Below are 21192 nucleotides of genomic sequence, written 5' to 3'. Positions count from 1 at the left end.
TTCCCAGGTCTGTCTCTTTCCCAGGTCTGTCTCTTTCCCAGGTCTGTCTCTTTCCCAGGTCTGTCTCTTTCCCAGGTCTGTCTCTTTCCCAGGTCTGTCTCTTTCCCAGGTCTGTCTCTTTCCCAGGTCTGTCTCTTTCCCAGGTCTGTCTCTTTCCCAGGTCTGTCTCTTTCCCAGGTCTGTCTCTTTCCCAGGTCTGTCTCTTTCCCAGGTCTGTCTCTTTCCCAGGTCTGTCTCTTTCCCAGGTCTGTCTCTTTCCCAGGTCTGTCTCTTTCCCAGGTCTGTCTCTTTCCCAGGTCTGTCTCTTTCCCAGGTCTGTCTCTGTCTCTCTGTCTGTCTCTCTCTATCCGTCTCCCTACCGACATCTTATTACCTAACTTATAAGCTTCTTATACTATGAATGTCTTTTGTTCCTATAGCAACAAATCATAGCTCCTACTAATAACCTGTAGTTCCAGTCTCCATTTACTTTAATGTAGGCATGTTTTTTGGAGAGTAACTGTAAAGCGCGGGGTTACATTTTCCTGTCAAAACATAGTCTATGATGTCCTCTGGGTCACATGAGCTGTCTGTGCAATATTTCGTGATTGTAAGTGCGATGGTGCGGATACACTTTTCGTTTCACTTTTTCCCCATTATGTAGATAGGGGAAAAATTGATTGGTAAATTGGAACGTGCGGGGTTAAAATTTTGCCTCAAAACATAGCCTATGACGCTCTCGGGGTCCAGACGTGTGTGAGTGCAAAATGTTGTGGCTGTAGCTGCAACGGTGCAGATGCCAATACCGGACACACACACACACACACACACACACACACACACACACACACACACACACACACACACACACACACACACACACACACACACACCTTTATATATTAGATATATATAAACAAACACACGCACACATCTATACAGATTTACCTATTAGATCACTAATCAGTGTGAGCTAATTGATTTGGCAAGTTAATCTAAAAGCTAAGAAAGCATAGCTGTCTCAAACATGACTCCCGGCTTGAAAAGAAACTGATGAGAGAGGCGGAATCAAAGGCAGCTGAAACTACTAACACAAAAGAGCAGTTGAAAAAAATTAATTTTAAGCTTTAGTTTAATTTTAACCTGAAGTCAACTACAGGGTGAAACTGAAAAGTAGTTAAACTTTGCAAGCAAAACCAACAATTTAAAATCTCACATTTCACGAGTGACGCAACGGGTATATTGCTATTAAAAAAAATAATTGCAAAAATAAGAGGGGTGTAAACACTTTTCTGTTTATACTGGATATCCTTGTCTTATCTTAAATGATAAATAATTAATTATTTCTACAGAGTGCTGGGCCATGAACATTGTGCAGTACACTAACCCCCTGAGACCAGAATATGTCCCGGGTGCTGGGATTGTTGGAGTCTGCCATTGTCTTTACACCTGACAGTAATACTTAAGATTTGCCTTGCAAACTAAAGGTGGCTTTACACGCTATGATATCGCTAAAGCGATGTTGTTGGGGTCACTGAATTTGTGACGCACATCCGGCCGCTTTAGCGATGTCGTTGTGTGTGACACCTATGAGCAATTTTGAATCGTCGCAAAAACGTTCAAAATCGCTCATCGGTGACATCACCCTCTATTCCCAATTATAGTTGCTGGTGCTTGGACGATGTAGTTCGTCGTTCCTGCGGCAGCACACGTCGCTACGCGTGACACCGCAGGAGTGAGGAACCTCCCCTTACCTGCGGCCACCGGCAATGAGGAAGGAGGTGGGCGGTATGTTACGTTCCACTCATCTCCACCCCTCCGCTTTGATTGGGCAGCCACTTAGTGACGTCGCTGTGACACCGAACGAAACGCCTGCTTAGAAAGGAGGCGGTTCGCCGGTCACAGCGACGTCGCTAGGCAGGTAAGTGTGTGTGACGGGTCCGTGCGATTTTGTGCGCCACGGGCAACAATTTGGCTGTGTCGCACAAACGATGGGGGCGGGTACGCACGCAGCGTGTAAAGCGGCCCTTAGGCAGAGTTCAGAATACATCTATTTTCACTGTTATGTCTCTGCCAGGCAGGGCTGTGGAGTCAGTAAGCCAAACCTGCGACTCCGATTCCTCAATTTCCCTTGCATCGACTCCCACATATATTGCTTATATTTAAGTGAAACATTTATTGTAGTACAATGTGAACATCAGACATTTAAGCATTTTCATGATACAATAATCAAGATATTTAGAACACAAAAGATGTTCGTTGGAATACATAGAACACAAAAAAACTGTATTAAATGGTAAATATGTAATACACTATGTAATATAGATTACACATATATATATATATATATATATATATATATAAAATTATATTTTGTGTGTATAATAAATATATACATACATATATATATATATATATATATATATATATATATATATTATACACACACGCAATATTATATAATATTATACATATATACGTGTGTGTGTGTAATATATGTATATATAGATAGATAGATAGGTAGAGACAAGCTTTTGTTTTTGTTTGGGACCGTGAAGAAGATGGTTACTACCGCCGAAACGCGTGGGCCGCTACTGCATGTATATTACACTTAACTATCTATCTGTCAAGAGCTCTGGAATTTTTAACTAGTGCACAATAAAGTTGAGAAAATCTTTTTACTGCCACCTGGAGTTGCCTTGTATTTGTTGGATCGACTTATTTGTCTCATATTTCCCTGGATGTTCTCCCAGTCCGGATCCGTGCAACAAGGAAGAAACATGCATGCAATTGGGCATGAGCTCTGACAGGTGAGCCGGTCTACAACTTTTCTTGGTTGAAAATATAAAATATATATATATATATATATATATATATATATATATATATATATATATATATATATATATATATGAAGAAAAAATAAAAAGCCAGCACTAAATGTGCACTTCAGCACTAAACATTCCAAACTGTACTTATTATAAAAATTTGGAGATTTTTGGCAAAAAATTGCAATTTCTTGAGCTGCCTCGCCACGTCACGGCAAATCTCATTTGAAGCAGTCCTACACTAAAATATTTTTATAAAATGTGCCATACGGCCTCACATATGAATAGTAGAACTGCTCTTAGCAGCACTCACCTGGTCTATTTCAATCCCGTACCCATGACTGAGTCATGGCTGTGGGCGGGACAGGTCCAAGCAAATGCTGCATGAAGTAAATAGCCTGTGGACAAGGCCTGATGACTTAATGTGAACAGTCACCAACCGCCAAAATCTAGACAGATGGAATACATCCCAAATTGGGGTGCATAGCAAGGTGGAGGTCAACCACCGACCAATTCAATGAAGAAAAAACAAAAAGCAAGCACTAAATGTGCACTTCAGCATTGGAATGTTTAGTGCTGAAGTGCACATTTAGTGCTGGCTTTTTGTTTTTTCTTTATATATATATATATATATATATGTATGTATATATATAATATAAATATTTATATATATATATATATATGTATATATGTATGTATATGTATATATGTATGTATATGTATATATGTATGTATATATGTATGTATATGTGTGTGTATATATATATATATATATATATATATATATATATATATATATATATATATATATATATATATATATATATATATATATGCACACATACATATATTTGTGAGGCAGTGACAGGGGTAATATTTAAAGACCGCTATGTGTCCCACAGAATGTGTCTGAAACCCTCTGAGTTTGCTATAGCTATTACGGGGAGTATAGCACAAAGGGTAACAGGGAGACAGATCCCTCCTCCCAGTCCAGATTTTATAGCAATCCTCATGTCCAGCATTTTTGGTTTAAATCTTGCAGAGCACATCAGGGTGTGTCTCAGTTGAGAGCCAGGCTTGCGGAAGCAAACACATGCTGTGTGAGCTGGCTCTGTGTGCAGTGAACACTGGCCAGGAGTATGAGCCTAGGAGAACCTAAACAGATCCCTGCAGTTAACGGGGTCCTAAGGTAACAAGACTTTTGATAAAATGTCTATATGCACCGGCTGTGATCCGGAAGAGACTTTATTTGACTGTGGGAAATTGGATCTATTTATGCTGCAACAATAAATAGACTGTGTTGTATATATATTACACTATGCAATAAACTATGTAAGTAGCAAAAAACCGTTTTCAACAAAAACATACTAAATAACATTTGTTTAGTGACAGTCTATGAATTTGTTCTAAGAAAATAGAATTGCCTCCATCAGATCCTCCTTCATAGATGACCTCAAATCTGACCTAGAATTTTAACCCCTTTTCGACCTTTGACGCACCATATGCGTCATGAAACCTTGTGCCTTCCTGACCTTTGACGCACCGTATGCGTCATGGCGGGTTTCCGTTCCTGCAGCGCTGGTGACCGGGTTTACTGAAATGTCACCAGCGCTGCAGGTACATAAGGACTTGTAGTTGAGCCCAGGGGGGGTGGCTTTGCCCCCCCGTGGCTACGATCGCTCTGATTGGCTGTTGAAAGTGTCACTTTCACATTCAATCTGAACGATTGTAATATTTCACCAATCAAACTTGGTGAAATATTACAATCCAGCCATGGCTGATGATGCAATATCGGCCATTAGCTGGAGCAGGGAGAGCTCCGTGTAATGCCCCCCCCCCATCTGATTGGAGGTAGCGTCCATGTGACGCTATCCCTCCAATCAGATGTGGAGGAGCGATGTGACCGGTGGGTGTCCTCCCCCTTCAGCTTCATCCTGACCGTGGACTGCGACGCTGAAGAGGAGGGTCACCTGCTGCCGCTGCCACCGCGATCTGCCACCACCGATCACCATCCGGTAAGTTTTTCTCCCCTCTTTGCTGTCTTTCCCTTCGTTTCTATGCTGTCTTCCCCCTCCCTTCTGTGCTGTTCCGCGCTCCCCTCTGCTGTCTTCCATTCCCCTCCCCCGCTGTCTTCCGTTCCCCCTCCAATTGTCCGATCCCACCCCCACCCCGACCTCCGCTCCCCCCGCCGTCCGATTCTACCCCCCCCAACCCACACTGACCTCCACTGCCTTCCCTGACCTCCGCTCCCTGTGATCACTCACCGCCGGTGTCCTGCTTCTGACACCCGGCTGGTGTGAGTGACTGCTGCTGCTGCCAGTGATCAATCCCTCGCCCTGGTGATCACTGGGCAGCAGGTGGGTGATCACTGGGCAGCAGGGGGCTGATCACTGGGCAGCAGGGGGGTGATCACCCGGACCCCCCTGCGGCCCTGCGATCTGCGCCCCTGCGATCTGCGCCCCTGTGATCGCCCGATCTGCGCCCCTGCGATCTGCGCCCCTGCGATCTGCGCCCCTGCGATCTGCGCCCCTGCGATCTGCGCCCCTGCGATCTGCGCCCCTGCGATCGCCCCACCTGCGCCCCTTCGATCGCCCCACCTGCGCCCCTGCGATCGCGCCACCTGCGCCCCTGCGATCGCGTTCCCCTGCTATTGCGTCCCCCTGCGGCCCCGGTGATTACGCCCCTGTGATTATGCATCCCTGCGACTACGCCCCTGTGATTATGCGTCCCCCTGCGCCCCGGTAATTTCACCCCTGCGATTGCGTCGCTGTGATTGCGTCCCCCTGTGATTGCGTCCCCCTGCGCCCCGGTGATTGCGCCCCAGTGATTACGGCTCCTGCATCTCCTCAGCCCTCTCCTGCAGTAGAAAGTTTCACCAAACACTTGCACATACACATGCACACTAAAAAAAAGTTTAGGGTTTGGGGGTTGATTTTGCACACGCGCACACAAATGTCCTGCTCGTCCCTCCGTAGCTGATAGTGAGGGAGAGGGTCCCACTTTTCTCTATTTCTCCCACTCTTCCTCCAGTGACACAGACTTGACGTCGCAGGATAAGAAATCGTCCGGAGGCCGGGAGGAGACGAGCCGGAGGCCGGGAGGAGAAGAGGCCGGAAGCCATTGAGGAAGACCCACAGTAAAGTGTGAGTAACCCCCAACCTAGCGCTAGTGCACTCAACCACACACACCAAACTGAAGTACATTACACCACACTAACCTGAAATACACTACGTCAGGTTGGTATGCGGTGTGGTATTGTGTACGTCAGGTTAGTGTGTGTGTTGTAGTGTACATCAGGTAGTGTGTAGCGTGTGTGTGTGTGTGGTGTATACTACACCACACATCAACCTGACACACACCAACCTGAGGTACACTACCCTATACCACACTGCACACCAACCTTACTTAGTGTATGTTAGGTTGGTGTGTGGTGCATGTCAGGATGGTGTGTGTGGTGTATACTACACCACACATACCAACCTGACGTACACTAAACCACACACACACACACACACACACACATCAACCTGACCTACACTACACCACATACCAACTTGACATACACTACATCAGGTTGGTATGTGGTGTAGTGTAGGTCAGGTTGATGTGTGTGTGTGTGTGTGTGTGTGTGTGTGTGGTGTAGTGTACGTCAGGTTGGTATGTGTGATGTAGTATACACCACACACACCATCCTGACATACACCACACACCAACCTAACATACACTAAGTCAGGTTGGTGTGTAGTGTGGGGTGTAGTGTATGTTAGTTTGGTGTGGGGTGTAGTGTACGTCAGGTTGATGTGTGTGTGGTAAACACCACACACACCAACCTGATGTATACTACACTACACACACACACACACACCAACCTGACGTATACTACACTACACACACACACACACACACACACACCCCAACCTGACATACACTACATATTCTCCATACGCCACATGGTGTCCGTAAATAATTGGAGCTAATTTTCCATTCAAATTGCTAGCAGACACCATGTCGTGTATGGAGAGCCCCTGTGTGCCTACACATTGGTGCTCCCCCAAAAGTGACCCCCATTTTGGAAACTAGACCTCCCAAGGAACTTATCTAGATGCATAGTGAGTACTTTGAACCTCCAGGTGCTTCACAAATTGATCCGTAAAAATGAAAAAGTACTTTTTTTTTTTTCACAAATTGTCTTTTAGCCTCAATTTTTTTCGTTTTCACATGGGCAACAGGATAAAATGGATCCTAAAATTTGTTGGGCAATTTCTCCTGAGTACATAGTACCTCATATGTGGTCATAGACCACTGTTTGGGTGCACGGCAGGGCTCGGAAGAGAAGGAGCGCCATTTGACTTTTTGAATGGAAAAGTAGCTTCAAAAATCAAATAGCGCTCCTTGCCTTCCGAGCCTTGCTATGCACCCAAACACTTGATTTCCACCACATATGAGGTATCTGTGTACTCAGGAGAAATTGCACAATAAATTTTATGGTGTAATTTTTCCTGATACCCTTGTGAAAAAAAAGCTACCTGGTTGAAGTAACAATTTTGTGGTAAAAAAAATATAAATATTTTCACGGCTCAACGTTATAAACTTCTGTGAAGCCCCTAGAGGTTCAAAGGGCTCACTAAACCTCTAAAAAAAAAATTCCATGATGGGTCTAGTTTCCAAAATGGGGTCACTTGTGCAGGAGTTCCATTGTTTAGGTACCTCAGGGGGTCTCCAAACGCAACATGGCGTCCCCATACGATTCCAGACAATTTTGCGTTTGAAAAGTTAAATGGCGCTTCTTGCCTTCTGAGCCCTGCCGTGCACCCAAACATTTGATTTCCGCCACATATGAGGTATCTGTGTACTCAGGAGAAATTGCACAATAAATTTTATGGTGTAATTTTTCCTGATACCCTTTGTGAAATGCTACATTTTATGGCTAAAGTAACATTTTTGTGTAAAAAAATTTAATTTTCATTTTTTCCTTCCACATTACTTTGATTCTTGTGAAGCACCTAAAGGGGTAATAAACTTCTTGGATGTGGTTTTGAGTAGCCTGAGCGGTACAGTTTTTAGAATGGGGTCACTTTTGGGTATTTTCTGTCTCTTAGGCCTCTCAAAGTCTCTTCAAATGTGATGTGGTCCCTAAAAAAAGTTTTTTGTAAATTTTGTTGTAAAAATGAGAAATTGCTGATGAACTTTGACCCCTTCTAACTTCCTAACAAAAAAAAAAATTTTGTTTTGAAAATTGCGCTGGTGTAAAGTAGACACGTGGGAAATTTTATTTAGTAACTATTTTGTGTGACATATTTCTCAGATTTACGGGCATAAAATTACAAATTTTGAAAATTGCGCAATTTTCTAAATTTTCGCCAAATTTCTGAAATTTTCAAAAATGAACGCAAAAAATATCGGCCTAAATCTACCACTTTCATGAAGTGCAATATGTCACAAAAAACAATGTCAGAATCGCCAGGATCCGTTGAAGCGTTCCAGAGTTATAACCTCATAAAGGGACACTGGTCAGAATTGCGCAAAATGGCGAGGTCAGTAAAGTCAAAATAGGCTGGGGGCTGAAGGGGTTAAAGCTAGAGAACAAACTCTCTACACTAACTTAGGTTGGAGGCAAAGCCGTAACCACATGGGCATCATCTCTAACAATTTCCGGGTATAATTGAATTGCCTCATGCATAGTTTTGATGAACGGTTGAATTTTTGTATTTCTTTGAGAGCAAGTAATAACGATTGCTGAAATATGGTCAATCTGCTGCTATAGGAGACAGAGTGAAATATTTTTCCTTGCGGCAACACTTTGCCTGCTCCATGTCATCCAAATACTTGTCAATTTTACGGGTTCTGGTGGCAATAAACAAATTTCTCACTTTTGCAATCTGATTTCCAACATGTCCCTCTTGCAGACTATCTCTTATTGCCAGCTGCAGCGTGTGCATAACACAGCATAAGTGATGAATATGAAAGTGTTTTGAAGCAGCTTCAACAAGATCATCTAATTCTAAAGTATCATTTTGCTGTTCTTCTGTTGTAATATCTGTTTGTTCCTCAGTTACATGAACAGTGCTGTGGCCTTCCATCTCAAACATACTGAATCCTAAATTTTCTTCTAGCTGTTGTTCATTACTCTCATTTATCAGTTTAATTGTAATCATGTTTGAAGCATTGTCCGTTACAATAGCAAGAACCTGTTGATTTTTGAGTTCACTCTGTGACATGTGCAGGCATCCATTTTAAGAAACTTGAAGCGTCTTTTGGGAGTCTTTTTAAGATCTTCCTTTTGTTTAAGGGCTTCTTCAATCACTAATTTTCTAATACTTTCTCTTTCCAGAGAAACAGAAAGTTTGTGGGCCATTTCTCTATTTAGAGCTGATAATGGTACACTGTTCTTCACAACAAGCTGTATGAACTGTCTTTTAAACAGGTCTGCTGACATTGTTACAGTAACTTTGTCACTTACAAAATATCTTGTTAATGATGTTTGAGATGCTCTTTCCTCCACCTTTGTCTGGCAGGAAGTTCTGGGCACTGGTTTCTTGCTGCTGCTGTGATCTTTTTCAGTCACAGCTTTGAAAACTTCTGGGTGGAAGAAAAACATAACTTAATATTTGGTACAGAAACCTTTGTTTGCAATTACAGAGTTCAGACATGTCCTGTAGATTTTGTTTCAGTTGAAGTGTACCTATGATAAAAAATGTCAGACTTCTCCATTCTTTGTAGATGGGAATCAACAGTGTATCAAATACTTATTTTCCCCACTGTATAATTTTAGAGAGAAATAAAATAAACTTTGCATAAATCAATAGTACAGATGACAAATATAAAGTTTGTAAAATATGTCATTAGATAGCTTTACTTTGAATTTCCAATCTCAGGCTTTTCTTAGGTACAGCTTCAGTCTATGAAGAGGGGAGGAGGGAGGGAGCAAGTTTGTTGTGTATCATACTCCAGGAACAAAGAAACTGATAACAGAGCTATTCACTTGATGTTTTGGCTTCTATACCTATACAAGTCCTCATATAAGGGTACCGTTACACTAAACGACGTACCAGCGATTCCAACCACGATGCGACCTGGTCAGGATCACTGGTACGTCGCTACAGGGTCGCTACTGAGCTGTCAAACAGTCAGATCTTCCCAACAACGCAGCAACAATATGGCGACCCATAACGACCTGTACAACGATATCGGCGATCGCTGGGACCCTGTCACATAGCACGATTCAAATCTTGATTAATAACATAGGCGTGCATCTACATTGCCTTTTCCGCGCCCCCTCTGCTCCGATTGGTGGCCGTAACTGCGTTGTGACTGGGCGGCCTTGCCTTTAGAGAAGGCAACATAATAACGCTTCCATCCTTCTCCATCCTTGTCCATCCTACAGTCCCAATGCAGAATGGACTGTATTACGATCTGCTGCTACACGCGGTCCGGGACAAGTGAATTCAGCCCTCTGAAATGTACTGCGACCTACAAGCCAGAACAGAGGATGGAAGTGGCCAATCCGAACTCAGTAGCGATCATCAATCGAAACAGAGAGGGTGCGGAAAACAATGAAGATGCACGCCTATGTGAGTCGCGAACGAGGTTGTTGGGTAAGGTGTCAAACACACTGATGCGTGCTGCCCTGCGGGAGCCCGACGTCCAAAAAATGAACCAGAACAGTGTAACAATCAGCGATTTCACAGCAGGGGCTAGGTTGCTGCTTAGTGTCCCACACCGCGAGATCGCTGATGAGGTCACTGGTACGTCACAAAACCTGTGACTCAGCAGCGATCTCGCTAGCGATCTTGCTATGTGAGAAGTACCCTTAAGTCCTCATCAATCCTGTTTCTGTATTTTCCCTGTATATTGTATGCATATTGTATAGAAGTTATCCTCCCAAAAGTACATGAGCTGAAAGAAAAAACAAACAAGCATCAAGTATACAGAGAGAACATACAGTATTCTGGACTATTGATTTATGCACAGTTTATTGAAAGTTTAAATATCCTTTAAGAAGTAAGTACCTTAATCTTGTTATCCTGTTCACTCTAGTAATTCTGAGATGAGTGCAGGCCTTCCTTCTTTCTGAGTGTGTTTACTTTTTACCGTTGCCTGTAGAGGAGGAGCTTCACTGGTGCTTAAGTGCAGCACAGACTTATCTCAGCTAAGACAAAGCCTAGATCCTCAGGCTACATACATTCACACACAGCGTTTTTGCAGATCTGTTTTTTGCAGTGACTGTGGGCATCCCAGCAAAGTCAATAGGTTTCAAGATCTGATATTCAGACACATCGCTTTGTGAGGCTCAAAAACGGATCCTCACAAAGAATGAGAATGTCAGTTTGTGTGGCATTTTTCTAATCTCCTTTTGCTATTAAAAACATCTATGAGCTCAAAAACCTTTCAGGTGATGCGGTTTTTTAAAAAGCTGATCTGCTTTTGCAGCTGAAAAATGCATCCTCAAAAAATGCATCAAAAAACGTTGTGTGTGAATTTAGCCTTAGATCAGGAATAGAACAGCTATTTATAGGACATTTCATAACTTTCCCAAATTCCTATGAAAAAATATTCAGCACATTCTGCATTGAACTACTGTACCCAATTTATTATACAGTATATTTTCACTTTATACCAACTCCGACTCCACCAAAATGAACACCGACTCCGACTCCACAGCCCTGCTGCCAGGGTCTTTTTTCCATCACCAAAAAATGGAATTCAAACATGTCAGGAGAGCAATTCACTTCAAATTGACAGTGTCCAAAACTTTGGAGTCAGTTTGATTGATGGTGTTAGTCCTTTTCCCTTATTTTTGTGTGGTGTTAACTCCGGTGTATGCACGTATTCTGAACCCAGCCTAAATGATGATCACAGGTGTCAAGTGTGCTAAATATGTTTGTAACTTACAAAAATCGCTGCATATAAATGTGATTGCTTAGGGCCGTTTCACACATCCGGCATTTCGCCGCACTACCGGATCCGGCACACTCCATTACAGTGTAATACAGTACAATGGCATTGCGGCAACCTCCGGTCACATGCTGTTATGTGACCGGAGCAGGTCACTGGAGGTTGCCGTGATGCCATTGTACAGTATTAATACTGTACTGGAGTGTGTCGGATCCGGTAATCCATCAAAATGCCGGATGTGTGAAACGGCCCTTAGTAGTCTGGTCTGCTGCCTCAAACGACAGTTTCATTAAGTAAAAAAATTGTCAGAACTAATCATGTCATTACAATTTTAATTCAAGACCAGTAGAGAATGATCATGCAAGGGTGAAATAACAAAATCCAAAGTATTATTGAATATTATGAAATTGTAACTCTATGCGCACCGCATGCCGCCACGATTCTGCCGTCACATATGGGCACTTTTGGCCCTAGCCTGGACATGCTTTAAATCTTTAATGTCTTAGTTTTTATTGAAAGGTAATCTTTCTCTTACACACATGACTACATTTTTTATGAGTGAATACATGAATGTTACATAAGACCTTGCAACACTTTAGCATAAGAAGCTGAAAATCGTAAAAGTTCATTGATTGCATAGGATATTATCCTCATGGTCTTCCTAGTAAAAAAGAAAAGGTGAACAGTTGGGCAACCTCCCAGACGTATGGATAGTGAAGCAGTGACGTTTGCTCATGAGATACATTAATATTATCTGCATTGTCTAACCTTCGCCTTTCAATCTTTTTTTTTTAGATATGAAGGCTTGGGTCCCAGCATCATTGTGTGTCCTGCTACTGTCATGCACCAGTGGGTGAAAGAATTTCATACATGGTGGCCTAAAATTCGTGTTGCTATTCTGCATGAGACTGGAAGCTTTGCGGGTAAAAAGGTGACCAGACTTCAATATTTCATTACATTGATTTTTTTACTTTATTTCTGTTAATTTTAAACTTTTCTATGTATGTAATAAAATATATTTTTAGACTATTAGGCCTCTTTCACACGTACGTGCCTCCGGTACGTGTTTGGCAGTTTTCTCACGTACCGGAGACACATACACACGTACACCAATGTTACCCTATGGTAACCGTCACATTAACGTAAATCCACACGGAACGTGTGTCCGTGTGGATTGTACGTTTGTGCGTGTTCAAAAACGTCCGACATGTCCACGTTTCCTCCGGCATCACGGGTGTCACATGGCCCGCACCCGTACCACACGGATGTAGTATGGATGCGGTCCTGTGTGACACGCGCCGGAGAAACATGTCATTATTTAAAAAAAAAACAAAAAAAACAAAAACACATACTCACCTCCATAAGCCCTGCAGAATCTTCCGCTGCAAACAGTTGCTGCCGACCGCCGCACATTATGAGCGTGTTAAGGAGGTGGGCGTGATGTCACCGCCGCTGATCTCCGCTCGGCCGGAAGCAGCATCAGCGGGGAGTGTGGGGCTGGAGCCGAAGATCAGTACCCTGGACAGCAGCAAGGACCATGTGAGTATTAAAATTACCGGTTCTCCATATGTTATCGCGGATAGCACACGCAGAACACACGTGGCCCGCACGTACCGGAGACACGTACTTACCAAACGCAACACGCAAGGAAAATACGTGTCTCGCGGCACGTGCGTGATTTTCACGGGAGTGTGAGAGAGGCCTTAGACAGACTTTGGGAAATAACGAATTGTGCTATAAAAAAAGCGTTACTCTTAGGCCCTGTGCGCACTAGAAAAGGATTTTTCTCAAGAAATTTCTTGAGTCTGAAAGATTAGCGCACTTGCGTTCAAAAAACGCACCAATAACGCACCAATAAAGGCATGCGTTTTTACCACGTTTTTGATGCGTTATTTTTCCGCAGGTTGGTCCCTGCATTTTTTTACCATTATCTATGGCAAAAAAAAAAGCAGGTACCTGCAGAAAAGAAGTGACATGCGCATTCTTTTTCTCAAGAAATTCTGCAGAAAGAATGTTCTTGAGAAAAAAAACGCAGTGTGCGCACAGCTATTTTTCTTTTCCATAGATTTTGTGGGTTACTATTGTTTTTCCATGTCACAAACGTGTCAATAACTCGTTAATGAATAAAGTTACGTTAAAAATGAGCACACCATTGTTATTCTTGTGCAGTTCTCTTTGTTTGATGTCACATGACCCCCTTCCCATTGAAAAAAGTAAGGTTGAATTAAAAATGATTCTCCCCTAATTTGCATTTGCTGGTGAAAACAGGATCCAAGATTGGATTCCTATTTTATCCCTTTTGTTTTGATCAACTGGATGCTAATAGTATGTCCTGTAACCTGGCAAAAAGAATTTAGAGTCCCTGATATATAAATAATCAAATAGTATAATAAAAACTACCAAATGGGGTCCAGGCACACACTTGGGGGTAGAGCAAAAAGACCAGTGAGGAATGCATTTATAAATGGTGGAATTTCACCATCAATGATGCGGACTGGGTCTAAACACAGGAGGACATGTGTATCAGTTATCTTAAATAAAATAGCGCTGAGTCATAAAGATAGGTACAATGAGCTGGAGAGATGCAATACTTGCCGTCCTGCTTTGTGTCTCTGACGATCCTCTGGGGCTATGGCTGTGTGTGACCTGCGTCTGACTGGACCTTGTTTACACATCAGTAGAGATGGCGCCCGGGTTACTTCTGGAACGCTGGCGCATGCGCGGTAACTGCCGTTTCCGCGCAAGCACTCTGAGTTACTGTATGAAACAAGAGTGGGGTTCTGCAGCGCATGCGTGAAGCTCCCTGCCGTAAATGCTTTAATATAGGTGAAGTCACTTGTTTTCTCATATAGAATCTATTCTGATCATCAGTAGGCGTAAATAAAGAGAGCGGATCATGGCTAATAAAAAAAAAGTTCGGAAAAAGGAATAGGGCAAAAAACTATATAGACATAAATATTCTGCATGTTAAGCATAGAAGCCAATTTTTTAGGATGGGGTAGACAATCAGATTGCAGAACAAGATGCCAGGAGAGTGTTTCGGTATAGAACACATAATTGTTAATCGAAGATTAAAGCGGGCTTTACACACTACAATATATCTAACGATGTGTCGGTGGGGTCATGTCGTAAGTGACGCACATCCGGCATCGTTAGTGATATTGTAGTGTGTGACACCTACGTGCGATCATGATTGTACGTTAAAACGTTGATCGCATACACGTCGTTCAATTTCTAAAAATTGAACGTCCGGTTGTTCAATGTTCCCGAGGCATCACACGTCGCTCCATGTGACACCCCGGGAACAATGAACTGCAGCTTACCTGCGTCCCGCGGCACCCGCCGGCTATGCGGAAGGAAGGAGGTGGGCGGGATGTTTACGTCCCGCTCATCTCCGCCCCTCCGCTTCTATTGGCCGGCCGCTGTGTGACGTCGCTGTGACGCCGAACGTCCCTTCCACTTCAGGAAGTCGATGTTCACCGCCCACAGCGAGGTCGTATGGCAGGTAAGTACATGTGACGGGGGTTAATCGTTTGTGCGACACTGGCAACAAATTGCCCGTGCCGCTCATGCGATGGTGGCGTGTGCAATCGCATACGAGATCGCATATGTGATTGCAACGTGTAAAGCAGCCTTTATACAGGTAAATTGCGCAATCATATAAACCGACACAAAAGCAAGGGTCCCAACAGGCAACCTCCATTATACCTAAAAGGTAAATTCATATTAGAACATACAGTGCTGGCCAAAAGTATTGGCACCCCTGCAATTCTGTCAGATAATACTCCGTTTCTTCTTCAAAATGATTGCAATCACAAATTCTTTGGTATTATTATCTTCATTTATTTTGCTTGCAATGAATAAAGACAAAAGAGAATGAAACAAAAACCAAATCATTGATCATTTCACACAAAACTCCAAAAATGGCCAGACAAAAGTATTGGCACCCTTAGGCTCTGTGCGCACTAGTGCGTTTTACCCGCGGATTTGCCGCGGAAATTTCGAGAAATGTCTGCAATCTTTGTGCAGACATTTCTCAGCAAATTCTATGAGAAAAAAATATAGCTGTGCGCACTGTGTGGATTTTTCTCAAGAAATTTCCTTGAGAAGAATTTCTCGAGAAAAATTCTTGAGAAAATGAGCATGTCAATTCTTTTCCGCAGGTACCCTGCGGATTTCGGCAGTACAGCCTGCAAAATCCGCAGGGAACCACCCGCGGGAAAATTGCAGTAAATTCGCGGCAAATCCGCAAGCGGATTTGGTGCGGATTTTTTCCGGAGGTCCGGAAATCTTTCACTCCCAGAACTTTCTCAAGAAATTTTCTTGAGAAACTTCACATTTCTAGTGCACACATAGCCTTAGCCTAATACTTGGTTGCACAACCTTTAGCCAAAATAACTGCGAACAACCGCTTCCGGTAACCATCAATGAGTTTCTTACAATGCTCTGCTGGAATTTTAGACCATTCTTCTTTGGCAAACTGCTCTAGGTCCCTGAGATTTGAAGGGTACCTTCTCCAAACTGCCATTTTGAGATCTCTCCACAGGTGTTCTATGGGATTCAGGTCTGGACTCATTGCTGGCCACTTTAGTAGTCTCCAGTGCTTTCTATCAGACCATTTTCTAGTGCTTTTTGAAGTGTGTTTTGGGTCATTGTCCTGCTGGAAGACCCATGACCTCTGAAGAAGACCCAGCTTTTTCTTACAGGGCCCTACATTATGCTGCAAAATTTGTTGGTAGTCTTCAAACTTCATAATGCCATTCACACGGTCAAGCAGTCCAGTGCCAGAGGCAGCAAAGCAATCCCAAAGCATCAGGGAACCTCCGCCATATTTGACTGTTCTTTTCTTTGAATGCCTCTTTATTTTTCCTGTAAACTCTATGTTCATGGCTTTTCCCAAAAAGCTCTACTTTTGTCTCCTCTGACAATCTCATTCTTCCAAAACGTTTTAGGCTTTCTCAGGTAAGTTTTGGCAAACTCCAGCCTGTTTTTTTTTATGTCTCGGGGTAAGAAGTGGGGTCTTCCTGGGTATCCTACCATACAGTCCATTTTCATTCAGACGCCGACGGATAGTACGAGTTGACACTGTTGTACCCTTGGACTGCAGGGCAGCTTGAACTTGTTTGGATGTTAGTCGAGGTTCTTTATCCACCATCCGCACAATCTTGCGTTGAAATTTTTCTTTTCCTTCCACATCTAGGGAGGTTAGCCACAGTGCCATGGGCTTTAAACTTCTTGATGACACTGCGCACCATAGACACAGGACCTTTCATGTCTTTGGAGATGGACTTGTAGCCTTGAGATTGCTCATGCTTCCTCACAATTTGGATTCTCAAGTCCTCAGACAGTTCTTTGGTCTTCTTTCTCTTCTCCATGCTCAATGTGGTACACACAAGGACACAGGACAGAGGTTGAGTCAACTTTAATCCACGTCAACTGGCTGCAAGTGTGATTTAGTTATTGCCAACACCTGTTAGGTGCCACAGGTAAGTTACAGGTGCTGTTAATTACACAAATAAGAGAAGCATCACATGATTTTTCAAACCGTGCCAATACTTTTGTCCACTCCCTTTTTTATGTTTGGTGTGGAATTATATCCAATTTGGCTTTGACAATTTTTTTTTTTTTCATTGAAGACAAATTAAATGAAGATAATACCAAAGAGTATGTGATTGCAATCATTTTCAAGAAGAAACTGAGTATTATCTGACAGAATTGCAGGGGTGCCAATACTTTTGGCCAGCCCTGTATAACACTGAAAGATATTAAAATAAATAGTCTTACGAAGTTGGAGGTGAAAGGGAGGATGGGATGGGATAATAGAAATGGAGGATTAGGGAGGATGTCCGTTCTGTAAGAATAATGGGAATAAATTAGAACCAATCTGTTTCCCTGTTCAGTCCCCTGGTGTGCTTGTTAGGTAGAAGATTATCACGTGTGTGTGTATATACATCAGAGCTAAGTGTGCATTTACTGTGCATGCAGTAGTTTTGTGTATGTGTTCTGCAGAAAGCTTTACTGCTCACACATCATGTACACTATCTATATATACCATATTTTTCGTTTTATAAGACGCACCGGATTATAAGACGCACCCCAAATTATAAGATTATAAGACGCCCACCACATCAGCTCCGCCAGCCGCCGCTGACCACAGCATCTGCTCCGGCCTCCGCCGCACAAAGCAGCTCCGCCGGCCGCCGCTGACCACAGCATCTGCTCCGGCCGCCGCCGCACAAAGCAGCTCCGCTGGCCGCCGCTGACAACCGCATCTGCTCCTGCCACCGCCACACAAAGCAGCTCTGCCGGCCGCCGCTGACCACAGCATCTGCTCCCTCTGCCACCGCACAAAGCAGTTCTGCCACTGACCACAGCATCTGCTCCTGCCGGCGCCGCACAAAGCAGCTCCGCCGGCCGCCGCTGCACAAAGCAGCTCCTCTGGCCGCCGCAGCACACAGCAGCTCCGCCGGCCGCCGCCACACACAGCCCCTGCACTGAGCCCCTTCCTCCTGTGACCACTCTTAATCACCACCTGGTATGCTACATTCAGATTTTAAGATGCACCCCTCATTTTCCTGCCAAATTTTTGTGAGGAAAAGTGCGTCTTATAATCCGAAAAATACAGTAATTGCCCTATTCTGTCTCTGTCTGTCGAGAAATGACGTCATACGCTGAAACCGCCTAACACATGCCCACACAGCTCCAACAGGCCGAACACCCCCCCACACACACACCCACCCCTCACTCCACCCTCACCCAATCAGCAGCGGCCCTGCATCACACACCCCCACACACCCACACCTTACTCTACCCACACCGAATCAGCAGCGATGACCGCTCAATTAGGACACACCCACTCGCCGAAAACCCTGAGAACGCCATGACGCAGCCGGCGGACAGATACAAGGGACACCGCCATGGAAGCTCCCTACACCCGACGCGACGGTCCTCTGCCATGGACCGTGTGTCCGTGTGGAGCATACGTGTGCCCACACATAGGCATGTCCGGTTTTTGTCCGGCATCACAGGTGTCACGGAATGCAAACGGACCACACAGAGGTGGTTCCATGTGACACGCACCGGAGAAAACACGTGTTTGAGAAAAAAATAAAAAAGCTTTACTCCCCTTCTTCAGCACTACTGTATCTGCCGTTGCTGTCACTTGCTTCCGTCCGCCGCTCATTATGCTCATTGCATATTCACTTCACTGCGGGCCGGAAGCAACAGCAGCGGGGAGTCTCCAGGACCGGAGACCGAAGATCAGCACCACGGACAGCGAAGCCAGGGACAGGTGAGCAGAAAGTTCCCGTTTTCCGTGTGTTATCATGGATAACACACGGAGAACACACATGTGCCATAAACACAGCTCACGGAGGGCAATACACACCTTTGACACGTCCGTGAAAAAGAGGCCTTACAGTAAGAAAAATATAGTGGTTTGTTGTAATTCAGTGACTTTCCCTATTGCTAGATGTCAAAGAGTGGAAGAATTGATTTATTAGAACTATCAGATTGAAAATACATACAAAATTTCTCATTATCATTAGCGATCTGTCCTCACATAGCCCTTTTACGTTTCATTATTACAATGTAACTGCCTTGATTCATCAGGGGCCCAGCAGATGATCAAGATGATGGTACATTGGTGCACATAATGGCAGGATTATTATTAATGAATCTTACTAGTTACTATTAGCTAATAGAAACAGGAATGTTCTATGCATCGGAGTGAGCTATATTTGCACTACTACTATTGTCAGAAATGCATTTTTTTATCTTACAATATTTTCTTTCATATATAATAATAGTAAATTATATTTGTGAAATACCCCTAATTCATTTATATGGTGATTTTTTTTTTATAAAAATCCAACAAAAACTATCCAGGTAAATGGAAATTAGATCTTTACTATTTATTTAGAGACATTAAAAATATGGTCTAGGAAAATAGTGAGTGCACAGCTTGTCCATGTAACCACTAGAGATGAGCGAACCGGTCGCGGTTCGGCTCGAGGTCGGTTCGCAGAACGGAGGTCTCGTTCGAGTTCGGTTCGTCGAACGTTCGACGAACCGAACTCGAACTGCATAGGAAACAATGGCAGGCATTCACAAACACATAAAAACACCTAGAAAACACCCTCAAAGGTGTCCAAAAGGTGATAAACAACTCACAACACAAACGCATGGGAAAGTGACAAGGACATATACTCATGCGAAAACAAAAGAGCTGGACAAGGAAAAAGAGGAGGACACAGATATGAGTATATGCAAGGAAACATCGATGCCATTACTGTGCAACTTGAGCCCTGCTCATTTTAGGCTTCCAATCTGGATAAATTGCCTGAGCTTGCCACGTACGCCTTGGGGATCTTGTCGTGTCCTGCAGCCAGCGTTCTCTCAGAACCTGTCTTCAGTTCTGCTGGGGGTCTGCTGGCAGATAAGCACACGCGTCTGTCCACTGACAATGTGGACATGGCTCTCAAAGGACTTTTCTTCCCCTGGGTCAGCCAGGGGACGGGAAAGGCACGCATATTTTTGAGAGTGCTTCATGCAAAGCATCTTTTTCATCTTGAAAATTGGGTCATCTGATGCCAGTCAAGTGGGGTGTGTGTGGCCCAATTAGTGGCAACGAGGGAGACTGTGGTTGGAGTCCCCTCGCTGTGTTTCTAAAAGAACCAAGATGAACAAGTCATGGCTCTCAGAGGACTTTTCTTCCCCTGGGTCAGCCAGGGGACGGGAAAGGCACGCGTATTTCTTTGTCGCTCCATTGGGAGACCCAGACAATTGGGAGACCCAGACAATTGGGTGTATAGCTTCTGCCTCTGGAGGCCACACAAAGTATTACACTTTAAAAAGTGTAACCCCTCCCCTCTGCCTATACACCCTCCCGTGCATCACGGGCCCATCAGTTTTATGCTTTGTGTTGAAGGAGGCATACATTCACGCAAGCTCCACATTTTAGTCAGCAGCAGCTGCTGATTTTATCGGATGGAAGAAAAGAGGGCCCCCCACAGGGCCCCCGGCATGCTCCCTTCTCACCCCACTAAGGTCGGCGGTGCTGTTAAGGTTGAGGTACCCATTGCGGGTACACAGGCTGGAGCCACATGCCGCTTTCCTTCCCCATTCCTTAGAGGCTCTGGGAGAAGTGGGATCCAAACCGGTCACCAGACACTGGAACCGGGCTCCCTCCGCAGCCCCTGGGGGAATCTGACGGACAGGAGACTGGGTATCATCAGGGACAGGCCCTGCATCTAAATAGGTACTCTGTGTCCCCTTGGGGACGGCGCTGGAGCGCCTGTGTAACAAACGCTGCAGCGGCTGCTGTGTTTTGTTGTGACGCCGGGACTACCGCGCCGACCGCGCCTGTTTGCCGGCCGCGCTATTAAATTTAGTCCCCGGCTTCTGAGGCCTAGTACTATAACTCCCGCCCCCGGGTCTGCCAGTCAGGGGTAAGGGCGGGACGCTCGACTAGATGTCGGGAGTGAGGGCT

At 44.2% G+C, this 21192-nt stretch overlaps 1 protein-coding gene across 1 annotated transcript in view; it reads left to right on the top strand.

Moving 5' to 3' along the window:
• The window catches only part of ERCC6 (ERCC excision repair 6, chromatin remodeling factor), a 248919-nt gene that overhangs the window by 83162 nt on the left and 144565 nt on the right, over positions 1-21192 (top strand). The window contains 1 exon segment of the mRNA XM_075349123.1: positions 12498-12633. Coding sequence (XP_075205238.1) covers positions 12498-12633 — 136 coding nt within the window.

Source organism: Anomaloglossus baeobatrachus, chromosome 5 (assembly GCF_048569485.1).
Source record: "Anomaloglossus baeobatrachus isolate aAnoBae1 chromosome 5, aAnoBae1.hap1, whole genome shotgun sequence".
In the NCBI taxonomy this organism is placed as follows: Eukaryota; Metazoa; Chordata; class Amphibia; order Anura; family Aromobatidae; genus Anomaloglossus; species Anomaloglossus baeobatrachus.
The sequence above is the reverse complement of the archived record's forward strand: the minus strand, read 5'-3'. Positions and strand labels throughout refer to the sequence as shown.